The following is a 23,145-nucleotide window of genomic DNA, read 5'->3' as shown; positions in this document are numbered from 1 at the left end:
GTTGCAACATTTATTTGAACTACACTCAGCCACAAAAGAATCACGCCATTAGACTAAAGTTGTTAAATATCTGTAATCAGGAAATCCAATTTAAGTAGAGTAGGTTTTTGTCAGACATTTGTGAGACAGTGAGTACTTTCCAGACACAAATGTATTATCGGTATTCTGGTGATTTATCAATTATATTGTCATGCAGATTTTTACCCTGAACATACATATTATACTGCTGATTGTAAAATAATGTATTAAACTATTTGCACTTCTCAGATCATAAATTCAGAACTAGCACAATATTGCAGACAGAATTCACAAAGCTACGCATTTAAATCAAAATTGTAATCCATAACAACATGTTTACCTGCACCAGGGCATCAAACGTTAAATCAATTCTTATCAGTAATGAACACCAAATTAATACTTTAGATGAAGTTCTCGGAATTTGTTTTAGTCTTGCCGTTACCCGAATAAATATTATGGACACGTACATCCGGACTGACGCACAAGTAAATAATTTTTTCTACAAAGGTTATCGTCCAATATATCTTTTCCCTGTATCTCAGCAACATTACCTCTTCCTCTTATTGGAATTTATTGGACAGAAATGCAACCAACCTAATAGGGTTAAAAAACTGGACGTTTTTCTAGTTACCAATACCTACCATAATAGACACATGGATGAGACTGAATATACAATTAATGCTCGAACACCGGCTGATGTTTATCAAAACATCTACAAGAAGGCCAACATGGGTGGAATGACTCAATTTAAATTTAAGTCGCAATCAAACTTTCATGATAGATCGATCAGGTAGAATATTTTAATTTCTATTTAATTTTTAAGTTAAAAATAGTTTTGCATCTCTGTAGCGTCCTTACTGAAGTTGCCGGAACTCCCACTGTGTACCAAATTCGGTTGGGGAAAGGTCTAGATTTTTATGAACCTTGTGATTGCAAAGTTTTCCGACCAAATAATAAATATGACTTTGATTCGGCCCAAAAACGCTATTTAGTAAACGAGAATAAACAATACGAGGCACAACATTATGTTGAATGTGTTGAAGGAAAAACTACCGACCAATTTTCCACCGTCCGAACCGACATTACGATAATTACTTGGAGAGAGATTGAGAATTTTAAGATGATTAAGTTATACGAAGCAATTTTCAAGTATAACACGAAAGGTGATATTGGTGATTTATTGGTATTCAAAAGTTAAGAAGTTATGGTAAGAGCAATAAGAAGAAACTGCTGCAATTTTTTGCATATTTGTTATCAAATTGGGAAAAGTTATTTATACATTACCTGACCTTACATTTATACATTATCTGATTGACTATAATAAACAAATATTTATTAACTCACTCTTCATTATTTATGTATGTATACTGGCTCATTAAAATATATGTGGACGCGAAAGTATCGATATTATTTACAGCTGTGAGGTAAAGGATACTATTTTCATAGATAGAATGGCCAGTTTCGCCAAATGTGACATGTTTTCGCCCCAAGTGATTTATTTTTGGCGAAAAAATTGGCCAAGAGGGTTATTCTCCAAACTGTCCGGATCCGGATCCTCATGGCTCTTGCAAAACAACGACACTTTACTTTTATGAAGATATAAAAGCCTATTTATTTATTCACTAGGCATACCACTGCGTTTGGAATATTAAAACTATAATAATTCAACTTTTTTATGTTTGCAATTATGTCGAATCTAATTTGTTCACTTTTCCCATGACTTGAAAAAATTGTGCACATTATATAGAACTCATCATATTTTTTTGGTAAGTCAAATCCCTATATGAAATGCTAGTTAGTATACATTATTTAAGCCAAATTATGTTGTATCATTCACTCACTCACTGTCGATGTGTGTAACTCTAAAATTTACGGATACCGCTTTACCGGTTCATATAATTATAAAAAGGTTGTTAGATACTATGCAGGCATGCGAAGTTTTAATGAAAATCACCAAATTCCACACGTACATACAAATGTATTTACATAGTTATGCTCTTTAGTCGATATAAATAATATTAATTTTGATAGCTTACTTGCAAACATAGGTATGTACATTTACAAAAACATTATCGCAAGTTATGGGTTTCATGAACACATTGCTGTCTTTCTTCCATCAACTTACAACTTTATGAATTCGTGTAATATAACGAAATAATGCATATCCGGGTACATTTGTCCTCTCTTTTCTATATATTTACTAACACGGCTGCTTCTGTGTTCCGTCGTACAGCTGACTTTCTCCCAACTTTCTCCTCATCCTGAATACTTGTTATGCTTTGCAACCTAACAGTCCGTATAAAAAAATGTAAACTAACTTCTCCATGGTGCTAATATATACATTTTGAGCGTTAATATATTTTAACAATTTTCTAAGGTGCTCCATAGTTTCATAAAATCAAATACCTGCAGAATAAAACTAATCTCTACGTTTTCTTGAATTATTCGCATCAGAATATAAATATATTAAATAAATATCTAGATCGAACTTCTAATATAGATATAACACGGTGCTTCTAAAGTTCGTTCATCGAGTTCATTTATGTAATAAAATATGTAACAGCATGTATGTACCTATCTCGTTTTTTATATAAAAAAATCTACCTATTTTAAATTCATAGGTACCTTTACCACAAAAATGTCTAATGACATATTTACATATTCCATCAACGAAAAAAATAGACACCTTGATTACAAAACTTTACGAGATTAATTCAGTTGACGTTCTTGATGTAAATTAATTTTGATGTAGTGAAAACTATGCGTGCTATGAAAATTGTGGTAGAACAGTATAAACTTCTAGATATTTATTTGTTCACACGTTTGGTAATAAATATGTACAAATAAGTACATACACATCTATAAGTAAGTATGTATGCCTTAACATACTATAGTGTTAAGGATAATGCACAACAAATTGTGCAGTAATAAACATGTTTAACAGCTTATGTTGTAGAACTTATATAGAGTTTGATTTGCAACTATTAGTCTGGTCATAATTTAATATTTCATCTGATATGTAATGCTCATGTATGTAAGCAGAGAAATATATAAATAAGCGAAATATTATTTCGGAAACAGTAACCATTTCGATAATTCTTATTTATTTAGACAATATTAAATTTACTTTGAGCAAAAATCTACCCAATATTTGTACAGGAAAGCTGAAACATTATTTTGACTATGTAATCCTAAATCGGAAATTCTGATTTGCACATGGATTATTTGATACTGTTTAAAATATGCGTGTGCCTGTTATGATACAATTTATGATAAAAAAGAGTTAATGCTTTGTGACGCTTTACTTCAGCAATTCATTTTTCAAAGGACTCAGTGAAGCCAAAGTAAATAAAAAATTTTTTCGAAGTTAGGCTTAATTTTTATGAAGATGAGTAAATTGAATATTTTCCATGACATAATCCGATTGGCTTTTGGCAAACTCAATGTCCATCCTTGTCAACTTTTCATCAATTTTAACCAATTGGTTGGAAATAGTTCGATGTTTATTTTCTTCTTGTTGAATCTTGATTTTTAGTTTGGCTGGGCTATAGGAAATAAATATGTCCAGAGAATACAGACATGTAAGATAAAATTATTTGCATAACTAAATATATATGGCATGCATTCATAAGGGTAAAAATAGTTCAGTTCAAGAGACACTTCCTGTAATGGATATAATCATAAGTAGAGTTGCCGATGAGACTAGCTATACCCCATCTTATCTCATCTGACCACCTCGTGAGATAAGGCCAAAGTTAAATGAGATACTGAAAATTAATCTCGTCTCATTTAACTTGAGATGAGATGAGACGAGATGAGACACGCGAGGACTAATCCATCTCATCTCACAATTGACACGTGACATGTCATTTAACCGACACCTCATCTCGTATTATCTCATCTCATTTCCTGATCAGATCATCTCATCCCAGCGGCAACGCTAATAATAAGAAAGCAAATATTTAAAACTTACTCTCCATTCTCGTTGTCCAGTTGAACTTGTAATTGTTCAAGTCTACATGAAGAAATTTTTTGCGCTTCCACCAAGTCGTCTCGTTTTCTTATAATTTTCTTTGGGATCAAAACAATAAATTGAGATACGAATCGATTTTTGAAAATTATGCACTAATCCTAAGACCTACATTCATTTCGGTTTTATCTCTTCCTTCAGGCGGAACCCGACGAGTACGTCGCCCTTTTCTCGAGAAGTGGGCCTCAATTTAAAAAAATAGATATTTACTCAATTTATTGAATATTCTATTGTTAACTTTTTTACGGAAACTAATATTCCTCACTTTGACACTTACAAAGCCTGATACTGCCAATATCAGAAAGACACCGAGACCGAGTATATGGATTAATGCCATCTTCTTGATCCTAAATTGTGTAAAATAAATGTATTTGAACGTTGCGTTAAATAAGACTCATCATATTTGAGAAGTTTTCAATATTACCGAGTCGTGGTTTGATTGACAATTTTAATCACAAACTTTCAGTATTTTCGACTCCTCCTTTACTCGAACGATATGGAAATAAGGAACTTTTTATCTGGAGAGTGAATACAAATAGAGGAAAACGGCTTACATACACAAATAAGGAAGACAAAGTGTTTGCTTTGTAAACAAAACGGTTTGAATGTGATATCTATTTTTCGTTCAGTTTTGCGTATTTACATTTGTTAACGTTAAATTTGGATTATATATTTACACAGAAATTTGCTATCGGAAAGCAAGGATTTATCCTGAACCCAGATCTTACTTTATTTTTGCGTATACATTTACTGTACGCATAACTCAACCGAGGACACATATCAGTAAACTACAGACTGCAGTTTACAGTTTAAGTTAGGAACCAGGTATTTGGGAATGATATGTTATGCAGATTGTTGGTGATAAATATATTGTAAAGAAACCCGGGATATCCAGTTTAAAATAAATGAAAACATTTATTCAATACACTGTTAAAAGTCCGGTAGAGTCATATATAGACTACGTGACAGTAATGCTTTCGGTAAGTATTTATTATGAGTTGGTAAATACTCAATATCGCGCGGTGTATAACTTCTTTACCAAACGTATACCGTGCGATATTAAATTGATCACCAAGCGCGTTAGAGTCATATATAGACACCTAACGGTAATGATTCATTATCAAACTTCTGAGAGTGTATGTTTGTTACCCGGTAAATGTATTGTATTTTTGAACTATAATAATCCTCATCCGCCGATGATAATACTCGAGGATATTTATGTATAAGTATGTATTTACATATGCAATCGATACAGAGTATGCTCTTGCTATCTTTAACAGCATTATGTATTCCTTTCTTTCATTAAATAAATGAAGAACATGAACTATGCTAATTTATGTAGGTTAATTTTTTAAATTTTGGTTTGACAATAACTAACAAAATTCCTATGCAGAATTGACATTTGGTCGTTCTACGTTCGACTCTACCGGACTTTTAACAGTGTATTGAATAAATGTTTTCACATAACATCATAAATGTGACAAGTTTATGACAAATTGTTTATACTCAAGCCTTAAATTCTTAAGGTTTAGCTAAACCTCAGTTATAGCCATTGTAGCCGGTGTGGTCTAAGGCGCCGGAGCAGTATCAGTATTAACGGCTGCTATCGTGGTTGCCGTCGAGGTTGTAAGAAACATAAATTTCTATTGAGCTAAAAAAATATTATTACAAAAAGTCATTCAGATTTCAAATTGTAGACGTTGACTAAGCCGAAAAAAAGACAATTATTCTGAAGAAATTCTCACCTTCTTCAGAAAACCACCAAGGAACTTTCTGTAAGTCTAAACTTGCAATTTCCAATTAAATTTTATAATTTTAAGTGGACCGGACACGTAAATAGGTAAGGTTGATGCATTACTCAAGGAACGAATTTTTTAAAACATTTTAAGTAATTGTCTATTGATCTGTAAATCTGAAAATTTTAATGTTCCTTATTTTAAATTTATTGCATGATTTTCACACCGGAATTAGTAACGAAATCTATACAGCTTTTACTTTACAAAATGCAGATCGAATTGCATGATTTTCACACCGGAATTAGTAACGAAATCTATACAGCTTTTACTTTACAAAATGCAGATCGAATTGCATGATTTTCACACCGGAATTAGTAACGAAATCTATACAGCTTTTACTTTACAAAATGCAGATCGAATGCTCTTGTTGAATGTCAATATAATCTCAAAGAAATAAAATAATATTTATTTGTTTCTGACACATAAAAAAATCAGTTTAAAAATTTTGTCATCATTTACAAAGTTAATTTATTTGCTTAAGTTATGCTTCTAACTACTACTTCAGGACATAAAATAATCTATCATTTTTTAAACAGGGTCTAATTCGAACAATTTTTTGTAAACTAAAAATTTTAATTTTTCTAAAACAAAACAGGAAACTTTGTATACAAATTTTCCTGGTACAAATTCATTCCACACATTTCAAGCTTGACGGCATCACCTTGCGATCATAAAATTATCCATAATTGAGTAAAATTTCAATAAGTTTTTGATATCTCCAAAGTAAAAAAATAACACAAAAAACTAAGAAATTACACAGCTTACGTACATTTTTAAAATTACGACAAAATTTCTAAACTGATTTTCTTAACATTTCACCAAAAAATATAAATTCGTTTTGAACTGAACGTCAGAAGGGGAGTCGTATCTGTATTTGTAAAATAAGTGCTTACAAACTTGTAATTGATAATTACGGTGTGGAAGTAATATAATTTTTCAAAAATACTTTCCTCTCTAGAAATATAGGTTAAAAATCCTTCAAAAATTGAATTGCAAAAAATATTATATCGAAATTGTCAGTTTGTTTTAACTTTAGTTTTGGGTAAAATTTGTGCCTCACAAGCCTCACTTTTTCTCTCGATATGCTTAAAGTGTGAAAAATTATGAAATTTTTGGGTTAAAATTCCAAATGTTGTATTAAATTTGTACCTCGGCTAAAATTGGCTTATCGAAATTTAAATTGAGGATTAGCAGGCACTAATTTGTTTATAAATAAAATAATTATCACAATTGGATTAGAAGCCAATCTAAAATCTTGATAAGCAGTTAAAAAACGTAGCGATGTTTTAAACGGCGTACTACAGAAAAAAATTCGTACATGAGACTTTCCCTCAATAGTTTTTTTGCTATTCGAAAAACCTTGTAGATTATGAATTGCTAAACTAATAAACCGTCGCAAACGCGCATACGGAAGTAGCTTCAGACGTACTTCACCCCAAACGGTCCCACCACAACTCGGGAACACTTAATTTCACTCTATTTCACCTATAGATTAATTTTTTGTAAAAATCTCATTTTGCCCCGACCACACCCCCTGGCGACGAGGGGGTGTGGAACAACTCGGGAACACTTAATTTCACTCTATTTCATCTATAGATTAATTTTTTATAAAAATCTCATTTTGCCCCAACCACACCCCTGGCGCCTAGGGGGTGTGGCACAACTCCGGAACACATAATTTTACTCTATTTCACCTATAGATTAAATTGCACTAAAAATCTCATTTTGCCCCAACCACACCCGCTGGCGCCGAAGGGGTGCGGCAAAATCGGGGAAACACTCAATTTCACTTAATTTCACTTAATTTCATTTAATTTCACTCAATTTCACTTAATTTTACCCATAGAATAAATTGCACTAAAAATCTCATTTTGCCCCAACCACACCCCCTGGGGCCGAGGGGGTGTGGCACAATCGGGGAACCACTTAATTTCACTTAATTTCATTTAATTTCACTCAATTTCACCTAATTTTACCCATAGATTAAATTGCACTAAAAATCTCATTTTGCCCCAACCACACCCCCTGGCGCCGAGGGGGTGTGGCACAACTCCGGAACACATAATTTTACTCTATTTCACCTATAGATTAAATTGCACTAAAAATCTCATTTTGCCCCGACCACACCCCCTGTCGCCAAAGGGGGTGTGGTCCGGTTGCCCCCAAAAGTTGATAGGATCCTCCCCCTGGGGTCCTATGTATGATGGCGAAAACCGATTTCGATTATCTCAATCCGTTCTCCTGATATCCTGCTGACAGACAGACGGACAGACAGACAGACAGACAGACAGACAGACAGACAGACAGACAGACAAAGTCTTCACATAAAGTAGCTGAAGCTACTTAATAAGGTAATTCATGCAGTCCTTGGTAACTTTGGTAAAATTGGTAAGGTTTATAAAATAATTTTACAAACTTTTACAAAATAAAGAGACACCCATGATCGAAGTAAGTTTACACAAAATTGTGGGCTAATTTTCCTTAGAAATATTTGTAAAAGTTGGTAAGTTTACGGAATTTACGGGTTTTACAATGTTACCAAATCCTGTGTGAATTGCCTCAATAATTAATAATTTAAGAGCGTAAATATGTAAATATACCGTTTTATAAAATTACTCTCTACACAGTTAACGCGATTTAAGATTGCATGTCAAATTGACCCAGTCACATTGACCCACGACACATTGACCCGCTCATATTGACCCAACGACAGATTGACCCAGCACCATATTGACCCACGTCATATTGACCCCATGCTATACCTGGACATACTGTATTTTTCATACAAAAAAACTTAATTTTATTTCATATTTCATTTCTGGTCAAATATTCCAATCAAAAATTGAATTGTTCTAATAATTATTGGTCGTCTTTTTCTTATGTGAGGCTAATTTAAAGTATTGATGAAAGCCACAACCCTCCGATACAATTTCAAAAACATTAAATATATTCTGTAATTTATTTAATACAACGACAAGAACCCGGGTGCCGTCGTCAAAAATTGAGCAAAGAGACATAAAAGAGAAAAAGGCATCAAAAAGCCAAATCGGCACGCAAAAAGATAATAGGGCATTGGAAAAGGCATGACGCAATAGCAAAAAGGCTGCCTTCCTTGCACACACTGCTTGGACGACTACACTGTGCTACAGTGCATCTTCAAAATCTGAACAAAATACAATTTTTGTCAACCGTTTGATCATATTTTCTTAATATTTTCCCCCATTGAGTGGGTGTGGTGGGCGCAAATGTGGCCATACCATCAAAACACTTAGGGGCTTATGTTCATTGCATGTGCACTCACTCTTCTTAAATTAAGAATCTTAATACAAATACCTATTATAATAGGTATTATTACCGTACTAGTATACTAGTACCGTTGGTTAAATGATTTCGTTACTAATAGATTAAGGAATTTTACAAAAGGAGGACTAATGGTTATTAGAACAATTCAATTTTTGACAGGAATATTTGACCAGAAATGAAACATGAAATAAAGTTAAGTTTTTTGTATGAAAAATACAGTATGTCCAGGTATAGCATGGGGTCAATATGACGTGGGTCAATATGACGTGGGTCAATATGGTGCCGGGTCAATCTGTCGCTGGGTCAATATGGTGCCGGGTCAATCTGTCGTTGGGTCAATATGAGCGGGTAAATGTGTCGTGGGTCAATGTGACTGGGTCAATTTGACGCCCGACCCGATTTAAGACTATGGAAAAATTATGAGTAAAAACTTTATTAAAATCCTTATTGTCTCGCGTTGGAAAACCCGATAGATATTTATCTATTGATTTTCGAACACCACAAAAAACTTCAAAAATTTTCAAAACTGTATCCCAACCAAAAAATTTTCTATTTTTGTTAACAATTTACTATAAAGTAAGCTTTATTTATGTAATGATTTATACAAAATAAGTTATTTTTCTCGTCTGGAACTCATTTCCCTAGTTTGATTTTAAACGTATAGGTAGGTATTTTAGGAAATATAAATTTCCGAAATTTTCATCTAATATGCCGTGAAAAGTTTTGTGTTCTCGAAAAAATAAGAGTTCAATTCGCAAAAACGGGTTACAAATCGGCACATATATTTTTCACTGTGAAATAACCGTTTCGGAGTCTCTAATAACTCGACAAAATCATCATCTATCATTTCCAAAGCTTATTTATCGTCAACTCAAAAAATCTATACTACTTTAGGACATAAAATAATCCATAATTTTTTAAACAGGGTCTAGCTCCAACAACTTTTTGGTAAACTAAACATTTTAATCTTTTCATGAAGAAGACATCGGAAATTTTATATGAAAATTTTCCTGTCACAAATTTCGAGCATGACCACACCACCTTAAACGTATTTACTTACAACTTCCGACCATAAAATTGTTCATAATTGAGTGAAATTTCAACAAATTTTTCATATCTCCAAAGTAAAAAGAATGTATACAAAAAAGTAAGAATTTACAAAGGTTACGTACGATTTTAAAATTGTATTTTTTTTTCATTTCATCAAAAAATTATGAGGTTTAAACTGACAGTCAGGTAAATAGGAGGATTTGCATCTGTAATTGCTAAATAAATACTTCCAAACTAGTAATTATTAATTACGGTGTGCAAGTCATAATAATATTTTGAAATATTTTCCTTGCTAGAAATATAGGTTCAAAATCCTTCAAAAATTCAAGTTTTCAAATTTTATACCGAACTTGTTACTTTGCGGTAAAGTTTGTCGCCAACAAATCTCATTCTTCTTTCGATATCCTCAAAGCGTGAAAAATTATGAAATTATATGGGTAAAAAAATCCCTTAAAAATTCAATTTTATCACATTTTACATTATAGAAGGAATATTTTTGGTCAAATTTTGTGCCTCGTAAATCTCGATTTACTCCAAGTACGAAAAACCTTGAAATTAGTTATTACACAGAATCTGATAAATTACTAAAAACAGAATTTTTAAGCATTACTAACAAAAATCAAGATTTCCTACCTCGATTAAACTCACAATTCACCATTGGCAAGTATAAAAATTTGTTTTTTTACATAAAATAATTTCCAGAATTGAAAAAAATAATCTAAAGTTTTGCTAATTATTCTAAAAACTCAGCAAAATTTAAAACGGCGTACTGCAGTTGCAAAAAGTTCGTACAAATTTACGTTATCTAATTTTAATCCGATAGAGTAAAATATTTCAAAACCATGTAAATGGCCAGAAACAAAAGTTTTTTAAACTTTAATGTTGAAAAAAACATGCCAAAATTGAATACAATTCGAAACAACTGGTTACAAATCGACGCATATATTTTTCCTTGGGATGGCAACCGTTTCGGAATAGTTCCTCTAATATCTGGACTAAATCTTAAAGCGAGTATTTCCACATTTTCATATTTCTAGAAACAGCGAAAAACTAATTCAACACAAATTTCATGTACCAACATTTTATGAAGAAATATAAAATTTATAAAATTTATAAATGGTGTGAAAGTCCAAAATTTGAGAAACTAAATTTGTAACGCAAAGTTTGAATGGATACGGAATTTATGACATGCTTGAAAAATTCCGCATTTTCATAGGTTACATTTCTATACGAATAAAAAGCTTGCGATGAATCAGAATTTGATTGAGAAATTAAAAAGTTCAACGTTTGTTTCATAACGCAAAATAGATTAGTAATTAAAACCAAAATTGGCAACGCTATAAAAATTTCAAGTTTGTAAATAATTCACGCATTCTTTGATAACATTGTAAATTTCGGAAACTTATACATTTTTACAAATAATTGTGAGGAAAATTAGCTCATAAATTAATTGTAAACTTGATGAAGTGCGTCTCTTTATTTGTAAAAGTTTGTAAATTATTTTAAACCCTACACTTTTACCAATTAAGTAACAGATTTTTATACATTGGGACAATTTACGCAGTTCTTGGTAACATTGTAAAATTCGAAAATTCTGTAAATGCTAAAATTTTTGAGACTTAATTAAAAAAATTATGATTTTTCTTAACCCAAGTCTTAAAGAATGCATCTGTATTTCTAAACACTTATGAGAAGTTCGGTAAATAGTAATTACGGTGTGTGAGTCGTACAATTTTTGTGTATTTTTTTTGTCAGAAATATATTTTAAAAACCACTCGTAAATTCAATTTTGAACCAAACTTCTTACTTCTGGATAAATCGTATTTTTCACAAATCTCATTGATATCCCTAAAGTGGTGAAAAACTATAAAATTATATGGGTTAAAAATCACTCAAAAAAAATTCAATTTTTTCAAATTTTGTATCAAAAAAGAGATATGGCTGGCTAAATTTTGTACCCCATAAATCAAGGAACATTTAACACTATAGTAAAATAATTTGAGTCAAAATTTCATAAAAATGTTTGGTTTCTCCCGGCAGAAAATTCAATACTTGAAATTAATCATGGAATTGTTTCCATAGCGATCTTTAGACATTCTATAGCTATAAAATATTTCAAATATTTTCAAAACGGTGTCTAAACCTGAAAATTTTTGTTTTTTGTTAACAATTTACCTTAAAGAAGACTTTAGTCGTGCAATGGTTCATATAAAAAGGGTTATTTTTCCCATTTGTAACTCATTCTTATAGGCTCACGTTAAACGTGAACGTAGGTATTTTAGGAAATATAAATTTCGAAAAACTTCATGTAAACCGTGAAAAGTTTTGTATTCTCAAAAACATTAATTTTCTAACCATGGTTGAATTCTTAAAAAAATGTTTTTTCGTTGCAAAACACTTGGAAATCTAACTTTAGCAAATTTAACAATGAAATATATTATAAAATTATGTTAACAGCGTCAAGCAAAAGTGTTTGTTTCCTTTCAGAAATATGAGAAAATTGAATACAATTCCTCAAAAACTGGGAATCGCCGCATAAATTTTCATCGTTATGATAAATTTGGTTTTGTATTTTTTTAGAATTTTTAATTTTTGCTATTTTTTTAAAATCGTGCTAAATCAGGTAATTACATTTTGTCACATTTCTAGAAATACCAAAAATTTTTTGGTTGCAGTAAGTAAGCAATAATGCGATCTATCAACTTTTAATTATATTAAAAACAAATTAATAAAATTGTAAATGGAGTGAAAGTCCGAAAAGTTAGTAAATACGGAATTTATGGCATTACCTAGATAAATTCCGCATTTATATATTTTCCTATTTCTAGAATTAACAAAAAATACACTCAAGACCTGCGACATCCAGATCTACGCTTTACTAAGAAATTTCTAAATTGTGTCATTTGCAGCAAAAAATTTGATCGAATTTATGTCATGCTTAAAAAATTCCGCATTTATTTATATATATATTTTATATTTTAACATTTCTATATGAATAACAAAACTTACAATAGGGTCTCCCAAGTTTGTAAAAAAGATCTGAAAAAGCGAAAAGCTAAAAAATCTGAAATCCGCTTTTTTCGCTCAATACTTGACTGTCCCGATTTTTTATCGCTTGAATACTCAGGAGCAGAGAATGGGTGGTCAAGAAACTTTGGAGTTTCTTTTAAAATTTAAATTTGCTTCATGTTGGATATGATAAAACAACTATCTAAGATCATGTAAATCCAAAAATTACCAAAATGGGATGAAAATAGGATTTTTGGCAAAGGTTTGAATGCGGTAGTTTTAGTGGTTGCAATGCTTTTCAGGGGGTGTGGCGGGCGCAGGTGGGGCAATGGAATAAAATCCTCCCTCACTTTTCATACACTCACCTGATATTGCAATATATTCCATAGGGCATCAAAATCGGGCGATGTCCCCTTAAACATGTCTCTGAGAGACTGATTTTTCACTCAAAGTAGTAAAAAGAGCGAAAAAATCATCTTAAAGTAGATTTTATTTTTGAGCAGAAAAAGCGGAAAAAAGATCGGAATCGCATGCGCAGTGCGGTTTACAAAAAGAGCGAAAAAATCGTGAGCGGAAAAAGCGATTTTTTTTTACAAAGTTGGGACACCCTAATAAATTCATATTTTAGTGTGGAATCAAAAACTTTCAAGTTTTATAAAGTTAAAACAAAAATTAGATATTAAATAAAACCAAAATTGGCAACGCCATAAAAATTTCAGGTTGACAAATAAGTAATTCACGCAGGTTTTGATAACATTGATAATTTCGTAAATTCCGTAAACTTTTCCAAATCATTTGAATGATTCGAATGATTTGAATGATTTGAATGATTTCCTCAGAATGCATTCTGAGGAAAATTCGCTCATACATTAATTGTAAACTTGCTCCAATTATTAAGCGTGTCTCTTTATTTGTAAAAGCTTGTAAAATTATTTTACAAGCTTACATTTTTGGTAATTCTGAAAATTCTGTAATCTGTAATGCAAAATTTTTAGACTGAATTAAAAAATTATGATTTTTCTTATCTTAACCCAAGTCAAAGAATGGATCTGTACATTTTTAAGCACGTATGAATTTCAGTAATTAATAATTACGGTGTGTGAGGCGTACAATTTCGATAGCGTGAAAAACTATGAAATCATATTGATTACAAATCCCTCAAAAATGCATTCTTTAAAATTTTATATTAAAAAAGGATCATTTTCGGCAAAATTATGTGTCCACTAAATAAGTTTGCAAAATTATTTAACGAAACTTACAGATTTTATAAAGTTACCAAGCACCACATATTTTGTTGGGTTCGTGGTGACAGCATTTTTCCTGCACGGCCCGGGCACGTCGTTAGGACGGGGTCAGTTTTATGCGGTTTTATGTCTACTTGTAAATACGAGGTGTGAATTGGTTTTGGGTTCTTGGGCAGCTTGTGAAATGAGAGAGAAGTTTTATGGTTTGGTTTGCTTTGAGGGTTTTGTCGTCGTCAGTCCGTTCCCAGCTCTCGACCCGGGTAGAAGTGTGTTTCTCGGTGTGAAGAGAATTTCGGGGATTGTTTTTCTCGGTGTGAAGAGAATTTCGGATTGGGATTTTCGGTGTGAAAGGAGAATTTCGGGGATTGTTTTTCTCGGTGTAAAGAGAATTTCCGTGTTTTTGAAGAGTTTCGGATTTCTCGGTGTTAGTTGAACGAATTTTCGGATTTCTCGGTGCTATCTGGTTGACCGAATTTTCGGATTTTGGAATTCGGTTGGATTGGATTTTCATTTTTGGTGGTGGAATATATATTTTTTTACTGTGTGGGCGTGATGGATCTTCTCACAGTAAATGGGAGAGGAGGAGACCAATATTTGCGACCGGAATATTTATCCCCGCTACCAACCACGGTACGGTAAAATGTGGAATTTTAATGTGTTAATTAAGTTCTTATGCGAAAGTTTAATGTATTTGGTAATAAATGTGAAGAATTGGGTAACATTTAAATTTGACTTAAGACTAGTAAATCTTCCAAGGTTTAAATTTGGCTCTGATTGATATGGTCACAAATTTGATGTTTTACCAAAAAATTACCATAATAAATTGGTAAAAATATGTAACTCTGTCGGTAGCGGTTTTCCACTTGATAATTTCAAATATAAACTCAAATTTTGTTACTGCACTTTTCGTAAAAATGGGTTCCTGGCCAATTCGACGCGGGGACCGGTAACATCTTAATACCAAATCACGATGGGCTTGGTAACTTTGTAAAATCCGTAAACTTACAAACATTTATGTGCATTTGCGTAACTAAAAAAAAATCTAAACAAGTTTTAAAATATTTCTCTCTAATAAATTTATTCATTGACTTGGAAACCCAACTACATTTCGTGAATTTTTTTCTAAATTCTGAAATATAATTCGAATTACAAATTTGGTAACATTTTAAAATTTGTAAACTTACAAACCATTACAAAATTTCATGACTATTTCTGAGGAAAATTAGCTTGCAAATTTTTATAAACTTACTCAGATCTCGGGTGTCTCTTTATTTTATAAAAGTTTGTCAAATTATTTTACAAAATTTACGAATTTTACAAAGTTACTAAGGCCTTCGTGAATTGCCCAAATATTTCGAGTATAATTCTGTAGTTAAATAGTTAGGTACTTAATTGCTGATAAGATTAATGGGTGATCCTTTGAAAGGAAAGGTCAAATGGTGGTCGTGATGTCAACGAGATGTGTCAGCCGTCGAGGTTGCTTTCACTTTCAGTTTCACTCTCTTTTTCCGAGGTGGACGTTGTCACATGGATTTAGCCAAGTAAGTGGTGCTCCGAGTGAAAGTGGAGAAAGGTCCAGTTTTTTCAGGGAAAAGAGTTTTTTTCCAGAGATAAATAAATCTGCCCAATTTTTCGAAGGTAGACTTGAAGGATATGTGTTGGTATCGGTTTTTACCGGTTTGGTAAATATTTGGTAACGTTTTTGGTAAAATTTGGTAAAAATGGTGTGATTATCAAATTGGCAAAGTTTTGAATTAATTGCCAAAAGTCGTGATTAACGGATTTTTTAAATAGAATTGGTAACAAACATAGACCAAATTTTATCAAAATAAAATCCATTTGGTAAAAATACGACCAATTTGGGTAAAAGAAACTATTATAAATTTTATACCAAAATATAGTTAATTACATTTTATACCAAAATATAGTTAATTCGATCGAAAAAATGTGACAAATCTTGTAAATAAAAGTTTATCAAATTGGTCCCAAAAATTTTACCAAGATTTCATTTCCAGTAAAATTTTACCAAACTCGGTACATTTTTTGGTAAAATCTATGTATCACTTTCCTCCCAAAATATCGTCCGAATCACAATTTGTCCTCGTTCTTGTCGTGGTCAGGATATTATTTCGTCTGGTTTTTGCCTCCTTTCGCTTTCACGGGGTTGACACGAGCGTCCCGTGGTTTGGTTTGGCTTGATTTCTGGGTAGTTTATGGTGTGGCAAATTCCGTTATTTTGGAGCTTCCTCGTCGTCGGACCGAGTGGTGGGCCGTTTGACAAGCGGACGGACACATAAATAAATCACGACTCCATTCAGACCAATCCGACGTATGGGACAGATCCCTCCCGTCCATTTACTTTCTCCTCTCACAAAGTGATGGGCGCGCTCACGTCAAAGTTGGTAAACCTGCTAAATTTCGTAGAAAATGACATTGAAAATTTATTCTGGATTTAAAAACGGGTAAAATTTTTGTCGATAAAACTTTGCGAATCAAAATTTGGGGAAACGTTTTGTCTAAAAAAAATTGACAACTTTTCGTAAAATGAAATGGATAGAATTTTTGCGAGAATTTTATCAAAATTTGGCGAAATGCTTTGTCTTAAAAAACTGAGATTTTGTTGTGGCACAAATCACCTCAAAATTAGTAAACCTGACAAATTTCCAAAAAAATGAAATGCTGGGAATTTTCCCAGGATTTAAAACAACTAGAACTTTTGTAGCAGCGAAAATTGTGTATAAATATTTCCGGAAACTTGATGTCTAAAATACTAGCATTAAAATGAAGGACAAAACAACTTCAAAATTGGCAAACGTGACAGAGCAAAATCGGTAATTTTGCAAGGTTTTTAATCTTCTCTGCAAAATTTGCGAGTATAGGTACACTCAAAATTGCATGCACCTATTGTAACCTAAGCTTAATTAATTAAACTCTCGGAAAAATTGTGGGCGTAAATATTTGACCAAAATTTTGAAAAAAAAATAATTAGCAAGAAGTCGGGATTTATTCTGGTAGAATTTTTATCGTGAAAATTCTTTCGAGATTTTTATCAAAATTTGAGAAAAACTTTTTGATACAAACCGAGATACTCCTTTCTCAAAATAAAGGACAAATAATGGCAAACTTCGCTGAACAAAAAAGTGGAATTTTGAACTAGATTAAAAAATTATTTCCGAATCCATCCAGTTTTGCTTATGTTGTTTTTACTTCCGCAAAATATTTTCCTCAGAAATATTCGGAAACTACGCGTGAAAAACTCATCTTTACGCATAAGAGCGGACTGTATCTGTTCTTAATAAATTGTTTATTAAATTTAAATCGCGTAAAATTGATGGCATACAAGTTCGACAATTTCGAAAAAAATTAACTATCGAGAAATTATTTTACTCTGACTTGTTTATTTTGTAAATAATATTTATCATAATTTTACAGGATGTAATGCATTACAATCAGTTCCTACAGGTCTTGGTAACTTTGTTAAATCTCATTAATTTGATCACATGTGAAAGACGGGAGAATTCACGTCAAAATTTTTTATTCAGCTTCACAGCTGAATAAAAAAAATCAAGAATTTTACGATGAATTTTGATATTAAAAATAGATTAAGAACTTTCACGTTATACATTGTTGCATAACTTGCAGTTTACAAAAATTTTCGCAAATTGTAACCCTCCTTAATATATTTATTCAATAATAATAACAATAAGTTTCAGCAGGATATATCAATTCTTTAACTCGTTAGTTTTGATCCGAATAAGTTTATAAAAATTTGTAAGCTAATTTTCCTTAGAAATATTTTTAAAATCTTAGAAAAGTTTGTAAATTTACATATTTTACAATGTTACCAAGCCCTGGGTGACGTGACTCATTTAACTTGATTTAACTTACTAGTAAAGTCCTATTTAATTTCGTCAGTAGTGAAATAGTAAAACAACTCACGTCAAAATTGGCAAACTTCACAGCCGGATAAAAAAATTTGAAATTTTACGATTCGTTCTAGCAATAAAAACAGATGAAGTACACTTCACGGTGAAAATTGTTGTATACATAATTTGCTGTTCACAAAATTTTTCATTTTCCTTCAAAACATTTGTAAAATTTTAAAATTTACGGATTTTACAAGGTTACGAATCTTGCCATATTTAATCGACTTCGTCTCTCATCTCGTGAAATTAGGGCAAACTCACGTCAAAATTGGTAAACTTCACAGCCCGATAAAAAATTAGAATTGTAGAATTATTTTTGGCGTACAAACACAGATAGCCTTCCCAGCACCAATAAATTGTTTCATAATTTGAAGTTTACAAAAATTTTCACCAAATTACGATCCTCCTTAATATTTATTCAACCAATTATAATAATAAGTTTCGGAAATGTCACTTCCTTAACTAGTTACCGGATAAATTTACAAACATTTTGATTTCTGGAAGTAATTTTCTTTCGAAATATTGCCAAAATTTTTTAAAAGGTTGCAAATTTACGGATTTTGCAAAGTTACCAAAGTCTCCGTGACTTGCCTCATTTAATTTAACTTGCAAAGTCTTATTTAATCTCATGAAATATGTAAGACCGAACTCCAGTCATAATTGTTAAATTTCACAACCGGGTTTAAAAAATTAGAATTTATAGATTTATTCTCGGATTAAAAACAGATAAAGTTGCATTGACTGTGTGAATTGTTTTATAATTTGCAATTTGCAAAATTTTTCTAAAATTTTCGCAAATTCTCACTAATATTTGGTCAACGCATAATAAAAAAGCTTTTACCGGAAATGTCAATTCTTTAACTAGTTAATAAACCCCTGTTTCAACAAGACATTAAATTATTCTCGTCGTCAGAGTCATGTGTCACTCGCCTTAAATTAAGAATTTTACAATTTATTCAGTAATTAAAAAAAAGGTACACAGAACTTCATTTTCTATGAAATTTCAAATAATTTTATGAAATTTTATAACATTTCCAGTTTGCCAATTACGATCCTCCTTATTAAATCCATAATAATAATAAGTTTCACGTATAAATTGTTCCATAATTTACAGTTTGCAAAAATTTTCGCAAATTACGATCCTCCAATCCTCCTTAACATTAATTTTTAACACAATAATAATAAGTTTCCGCCGGAAATGTCAACTCTTTTATTTTCTTTAACTAGTTAATAACCCCCGTTTCGACAAGACATTAAATACTTCTCGTCGTCAGAGAAGCCCATGTGTCACTCGCCATAAATAATGGACACGTTGACACCCCTGCAAACAAACCAGTTTGTCTCCCGGACACGAAATCGTTCCGAAAAAACGAAATCGTTGTCCTCAAAAAAGAACAAGAACAAGAACAAGAAAGTGACAAACCTGTGTTGCATTCCGAGTGGACTAATTGTCCCCATTTTTCACCCCGACGCAACATAAAAGTGTCGCGGGAGGGATTAAAAATGAGACTGGTGTAATGAACCGGCCTCCGAATTTATGGGGACGTAATTTGGCAGATGGATAGGCTACCCGGGTTTCGTTCGGGGAGTAATTTGCTATTTTTGTTGAGAAGAAGAGATTTAATTTAGAATATATGTTGTTAGAAGTAACGTGAGGTTTTGTTTTGGGGGTAAGTGGATGGGTTTAATTTGGTAATAAAATTTGAATCTGGCGGGAAAAAATTGTTACCAAGATGGAGTTTAGATTGTAACGAATTATATATTGCTGAGATTATTAGATAATATATTTTTGGTAACGGTTTTGGTAAAAATAATAATTTCTTAGGAAATTTACATTTGTCACAGGCAGGAAATCTTGGTAATTTATTAAATTTGAATTTAGCGGGGAAAATTGTTACCAAATTTATAACGACCGAAGAATGAGTTTAAGCTGACGAATTATATATTGATGGAATTATTTTGGTAACGGTTGTGGTAAAAAAACGTGGGAAATTTAGTTTGTTACATGTACGAAACTTGTTAATATGTAAAATTTGAATTTAGCGGGGAAAATTTTGTACCAAATAAACGTAACGACCAAAGAAGACTTCTAGGCTATTTATCACCAATTCGGTAGAGGAATACGTATCATTGAGAAAGTAGAAGATTGCTAAGAGATTATTTAGAGTTATGCAAAACAATTTTGGTAAATATTTTTTTACCAAATAATTTACCGGGAAATTTAATTTTTTATTTTCAGTTGGACGCTAAAAATTCTCCGCTCGCTCTTCTGGCTCAAACATGCTCGCAAATTGGTGCAGATCCACCCGCTGCGAAGAGCTTGTTGGCCTCGATCACTGCCTCCGCCACGTCTGCGGGAGGATCGTCCTCTTCCTCATCCGGGTCATCTTCCTGTCGTGACGAAGAAGGTCAAGCCCAAAGGTCAGCCTCCGTCGGTAGCCGAGTCACCCCGCCCAACAAGTCAAAACCAGGTCACGGAAATATTAAGGGGTCATCCGCAACTAAAAAATCGAGCGGGAAACAAAAAGAGAAAATTTCCCCGGGCTGGATTTCCTCGTCAGAAACGAAAAATAATAAAATTTCCCCACCCACCAATTCAAGTTTTGAAGTAAAAAGAAGATCCTCCCGGTCCGAAGAGGACGAGAATAATGTAAATGAAGAAGACAATTTTGAACTTGGCGGGGCAGTAGATTCAAAAATCCCGCTTAAAACGAATAAGAAATCACCCTCACCTTCTTCTTGCCGGGGAGAAAGTAAAAGTCCTTCTTCAGAGAAGAGCGGTAAACAAAATTCAAATCATTCGTCCCCGCCGCCACCACCCCCGCCGGTAAAAAATAAGGATAAGTTGACCTTGACCTCGCCCCCGGTGACCTTGCCGTCCTCCTCCTCCATCCTATTTCCCCCCTCATATCCAATCTCTTCTTCCTCATCTGCTCTTGTACCTCCTCTTCCACCCACCACAATCCCGCCGTACCTCCATTCCTACGCGAGACTAAAAGCCGCGGCTGCCTCGTCCGTCTCATCTTCCCCGGATGGATCCTCCCTTCTGGCGGGAAGTCATGCCTACTGCCGCGACCCTTTCTGCCCCGGGTGCACGACCCCCCTCGGCGCGGCGGGACATCATTTAAATTCGCTGGCAAAATGTGCGAGTGGCGGGGGATCCAGCTGTGTGGGGTGTGACCATTCTAATAAAAGTGGTGGTGGAATCCCGCCATATTTCCCGCCTTTATTTCACCCCGGTTTTCTCTACCCGCCCCCGGTAACGGTAACGACGCCATATATTTGTAACTGGATTTCGGCGGGAGAATCCTACTGTGGAAAAAGGTTTGGAACTAGTGAAGAATTACTGCAACATTTAAGGACACATACTACGAACAATAATAGCTCGGCGGTAGATTTGAATCTGTACGGATCGCGGTCTTACCCTACCCCGCCGTTAAGTCCGATTTCGGCGGGAGGAGCGGCGGGATCGGCGGGGGCGAGGTATCATCCCTACGCGAAACCGGCATATCACCAGTCACAAGTTGGGTCATATAGTTCGTTATTTCCATTTTTGGGGGGTCAACAAGGGTCAAGTTTTGCCGCTTTGGCGGCCGCGATGAATAATCCACTAAGTCCGTATTTTCCGTATGCCTTGTATGGGCATAGATTAGGCGGGGGAGGGGGTGGAAATGGCGGGATGGGGAATCAGTAGATTTTTTTAAAAGGGACGAAAAAATTTTGGCGGGTAAAGAAAAAAATTTTGCGGAATATGTAATGTAAGTTAAGAATGCTCAAAAATATGAAGAATCTTGTCGTCTTATAGATTTTAAGGAAGGTTTTTTGACGTTGTGATTCACGTGGATTTTTGTAACGGTGTAATTTTGCAAAAGTTTACGAATTTGATGACAAACTGTGTAAGATGGATTTACGATTTTTACAAATTTATGATTTTTAAAATTGTCTAATTTGCAAAATTTGGGGATTTTGTTTCAATTTGTGTAATTTCAAAGCTTAAAAAAGTTTTTTTTTCAATTTTTTCGTAAATCGTACAATTTCAAAGTTTAAGAAATTTTTTTTCAATTTTTTCATAAATCGTCTAATTTACAAGGTTTTAGAAAAATTTAGGAAGTTCATCGGTTATGTATTTAAATTTGCTAGAATGTTTGTAAACTTTGCAAAATTTACGAAATTACAAATGTCCACGTGAACCACACCACAAACTTAACTTCAGGAAAACAAATTTGTCAATCATAAATATTTAAGTATCAATACTTTTCCCTAGTTTTTAGTTTGTAAACCTTGTATTTTTTCAATATTTCTATTATGCAAATTAGTCTTGCGGAATAATAATTACTTATGTATATTTGACACGCTTACGATTTAGTCGATAAGTCATTAATTAATTAATAAATGTTTAAAAAATACTTATTTGTGATGGTAACCAACCCTCGTCTTATCAAGTAATAAAGATAATCTTGTCCCATTTAACAAAATATGTGAAGAATTTTTTGAAAATAAAATGAACCGAAATTTCAGAAAAAAATGATCCGTGCTTTCTCCACTTTCACCACTTTAGAATTTAATTTACCTGATTTGCATAGCGAACGAGCAAAAAATATGTTGATCCAATTCACGCAGTTCTTTGTAACTTTGTAAATTTTGTAAAATAATTTTACAAAATGTTATAAAATAAAACTTTGATCTGAATAAGTTTTTAAAAAATTTGCAAGCTAATTTTCCTTGAAAATAATCCTAAAATTTTGTAAAAGTTTCCAAGTTTACGGATT

At 32.8% G+C, this 23,145-nt stretch overlaps 3 protein-coding genes across 6 annotated transcripts; 2 read left to right on the top strand and 1 right to left on the bottom strand.

The window, feature by feature from the left end:
- The first annotated feature begins 136 nt into the window (after window positions 1-136).
- LOC110858771 lies at window positions 137-1,361 on the top strand. 3 transcript variants are annotated; one of them, XM_022107641.2, is made up of 3 exons: window positions 137-503; window positions 600-808; window positions 868-1,361. In XM_022107641.2, the coding sequence occupies exons 1-3, from the start codon at window positions 351-353 to the stop codon at window positions 1,214-1,216; spliced, it is 711 nt and encodes a 236-aa protein (XP_021963333.1). In that variant the 5' UTR covers window positions 137-350; the 3' UTR covers window positions 1,217-1,361. The 3 variants fall into 3 exon arrangements, with proteins under 3 accessions (XP_021963333.1, XP_021963332.1, XP_035714768.1); XM_022107640.2 differs by having other exon boundaries at window positions 561-808; XM_035858875.1 differs by having other exon boundaries at window positions 187-808.
- A 1,730-nt stretch (window positions 1,362-3,091) lies between these two features.
- On the bottom strand, window positions 3,092-4,922 carry LOC110858753. Of its 2 annotated transcripts, none has more exons than XM_022107616.2 (5): window positions 4,473-4,922; window positions 4,314-4,395; window positions 4,161-4,232; window positions 3,992-4,089; window positions 3,092-3,563 (listed from the first exon to the last, which is right to left on the bottom strand). In XM_022107616.2, exons 2-5 carry the CDS (start codon window positions 4,383-4,385, stop codon window positions 3,392-3,394), a joined length of 414 nt encoding a protein of 137 aa, XP_021963308.1. In that variant the 5' UTR covers window positions 4,386-4,395; window positions 4,473-4,922; the 3' UTR covers window positions 3,092-3,391. The 2 variants fall into 2 exon arrangements, with proteins under 2 accessions (XP_021963308.1, XP_021963309.1); XM_022107617.2 differs by having other exon boundaries at window positions 4,326-4,395; window positions 4,473-4,907.
- Window positions 4,923-14,640: 9,718 nt separating this feature from the next.
- LOC110858826 (zinc finger protein Noc) lies at window positions 14,641-22,402 on the top strand. Its single transcript, XM_035858928.1, has 2 exons — window positions 14,641-15,080; window positions 20,616-22,402. Exons 1-2 carry the CDS (start codon window positions 15,003-15,005, stop codon window positions 22,068-22,070), a joined length of 1,533 nt encoding a protein of 510 aa, XP_035714821.1. The 5' UTR covers window positions 14,641-15,002; the 3' UTR covers window positions 22,071-22,402.
- Window positions 22,403-23,145: the final 743 nt, after the last annotated feature.

This window comes from Folsomia candida, unplaced genomic scaffold (assembly GCF_002217175.1).
Source record: "Folsomia candida strain VU population unplaced genomic scaffold, ASM221717v1 Fcan01_Sc022, whole genome shotgun sequence".
NCBI lineage: Eukaryota > Metazoa > Arthropoda > Collembola > Entomobryomorpha > Isotomidae > Folsomia > Folsomia candida.
This window is presented reverse-complemented; position numbering and strand designations above follow the sequence as displayed.

Coding starts and splice junctions, on each gene's coding strand:
- LOC110858771 (XM_035858875.1), top strand. CDS start 351: ATGTTTACCTGCACCAGGGCATCAAACGTTAAATCAATTCTTATCAGT. Junction 809..867: donor TTTCATGATAGATCGATCAG/GTAGAATATTTT, acceptor GCATCTCTGTAG/CGTCCTTACTGAAGTTGCCG.
- LOC110858753 (XM_022107616.2), bottom strand. CDS start 4,385: ATGGCATTAATCCATATACTCGGTCTCGGTGTCTTTCTGATATTGGCA. Junction 4,090..4,160: donor GAGATAAAACCGAAATGAAT/GTAGGTCTTAGG, acceptor TTGATCCCAAAG/AAAATTATAAGAAAACGAGA. Junction 3,564..3,991: donor CTGGACAACGAGAATGGAGA/GTAAGTTTTAAA, acceptor TATTTCCTATAG/CCCAGCCAAACTAAAAATCA.
- LOC110858826 (XM_035858928.1), top strand. CDS start 15,003: ATGGATCTTCTCACAGTAAATGGGAGAGGAGGAGACCAATATTTGCGA. Junction 15,081..20,615: donor TATCCCCGCTACCAACCACG/GTACGGTAAAAT, acceptor TTTTATTTTCAG/TTGGACGCTAAAAATTCTCC.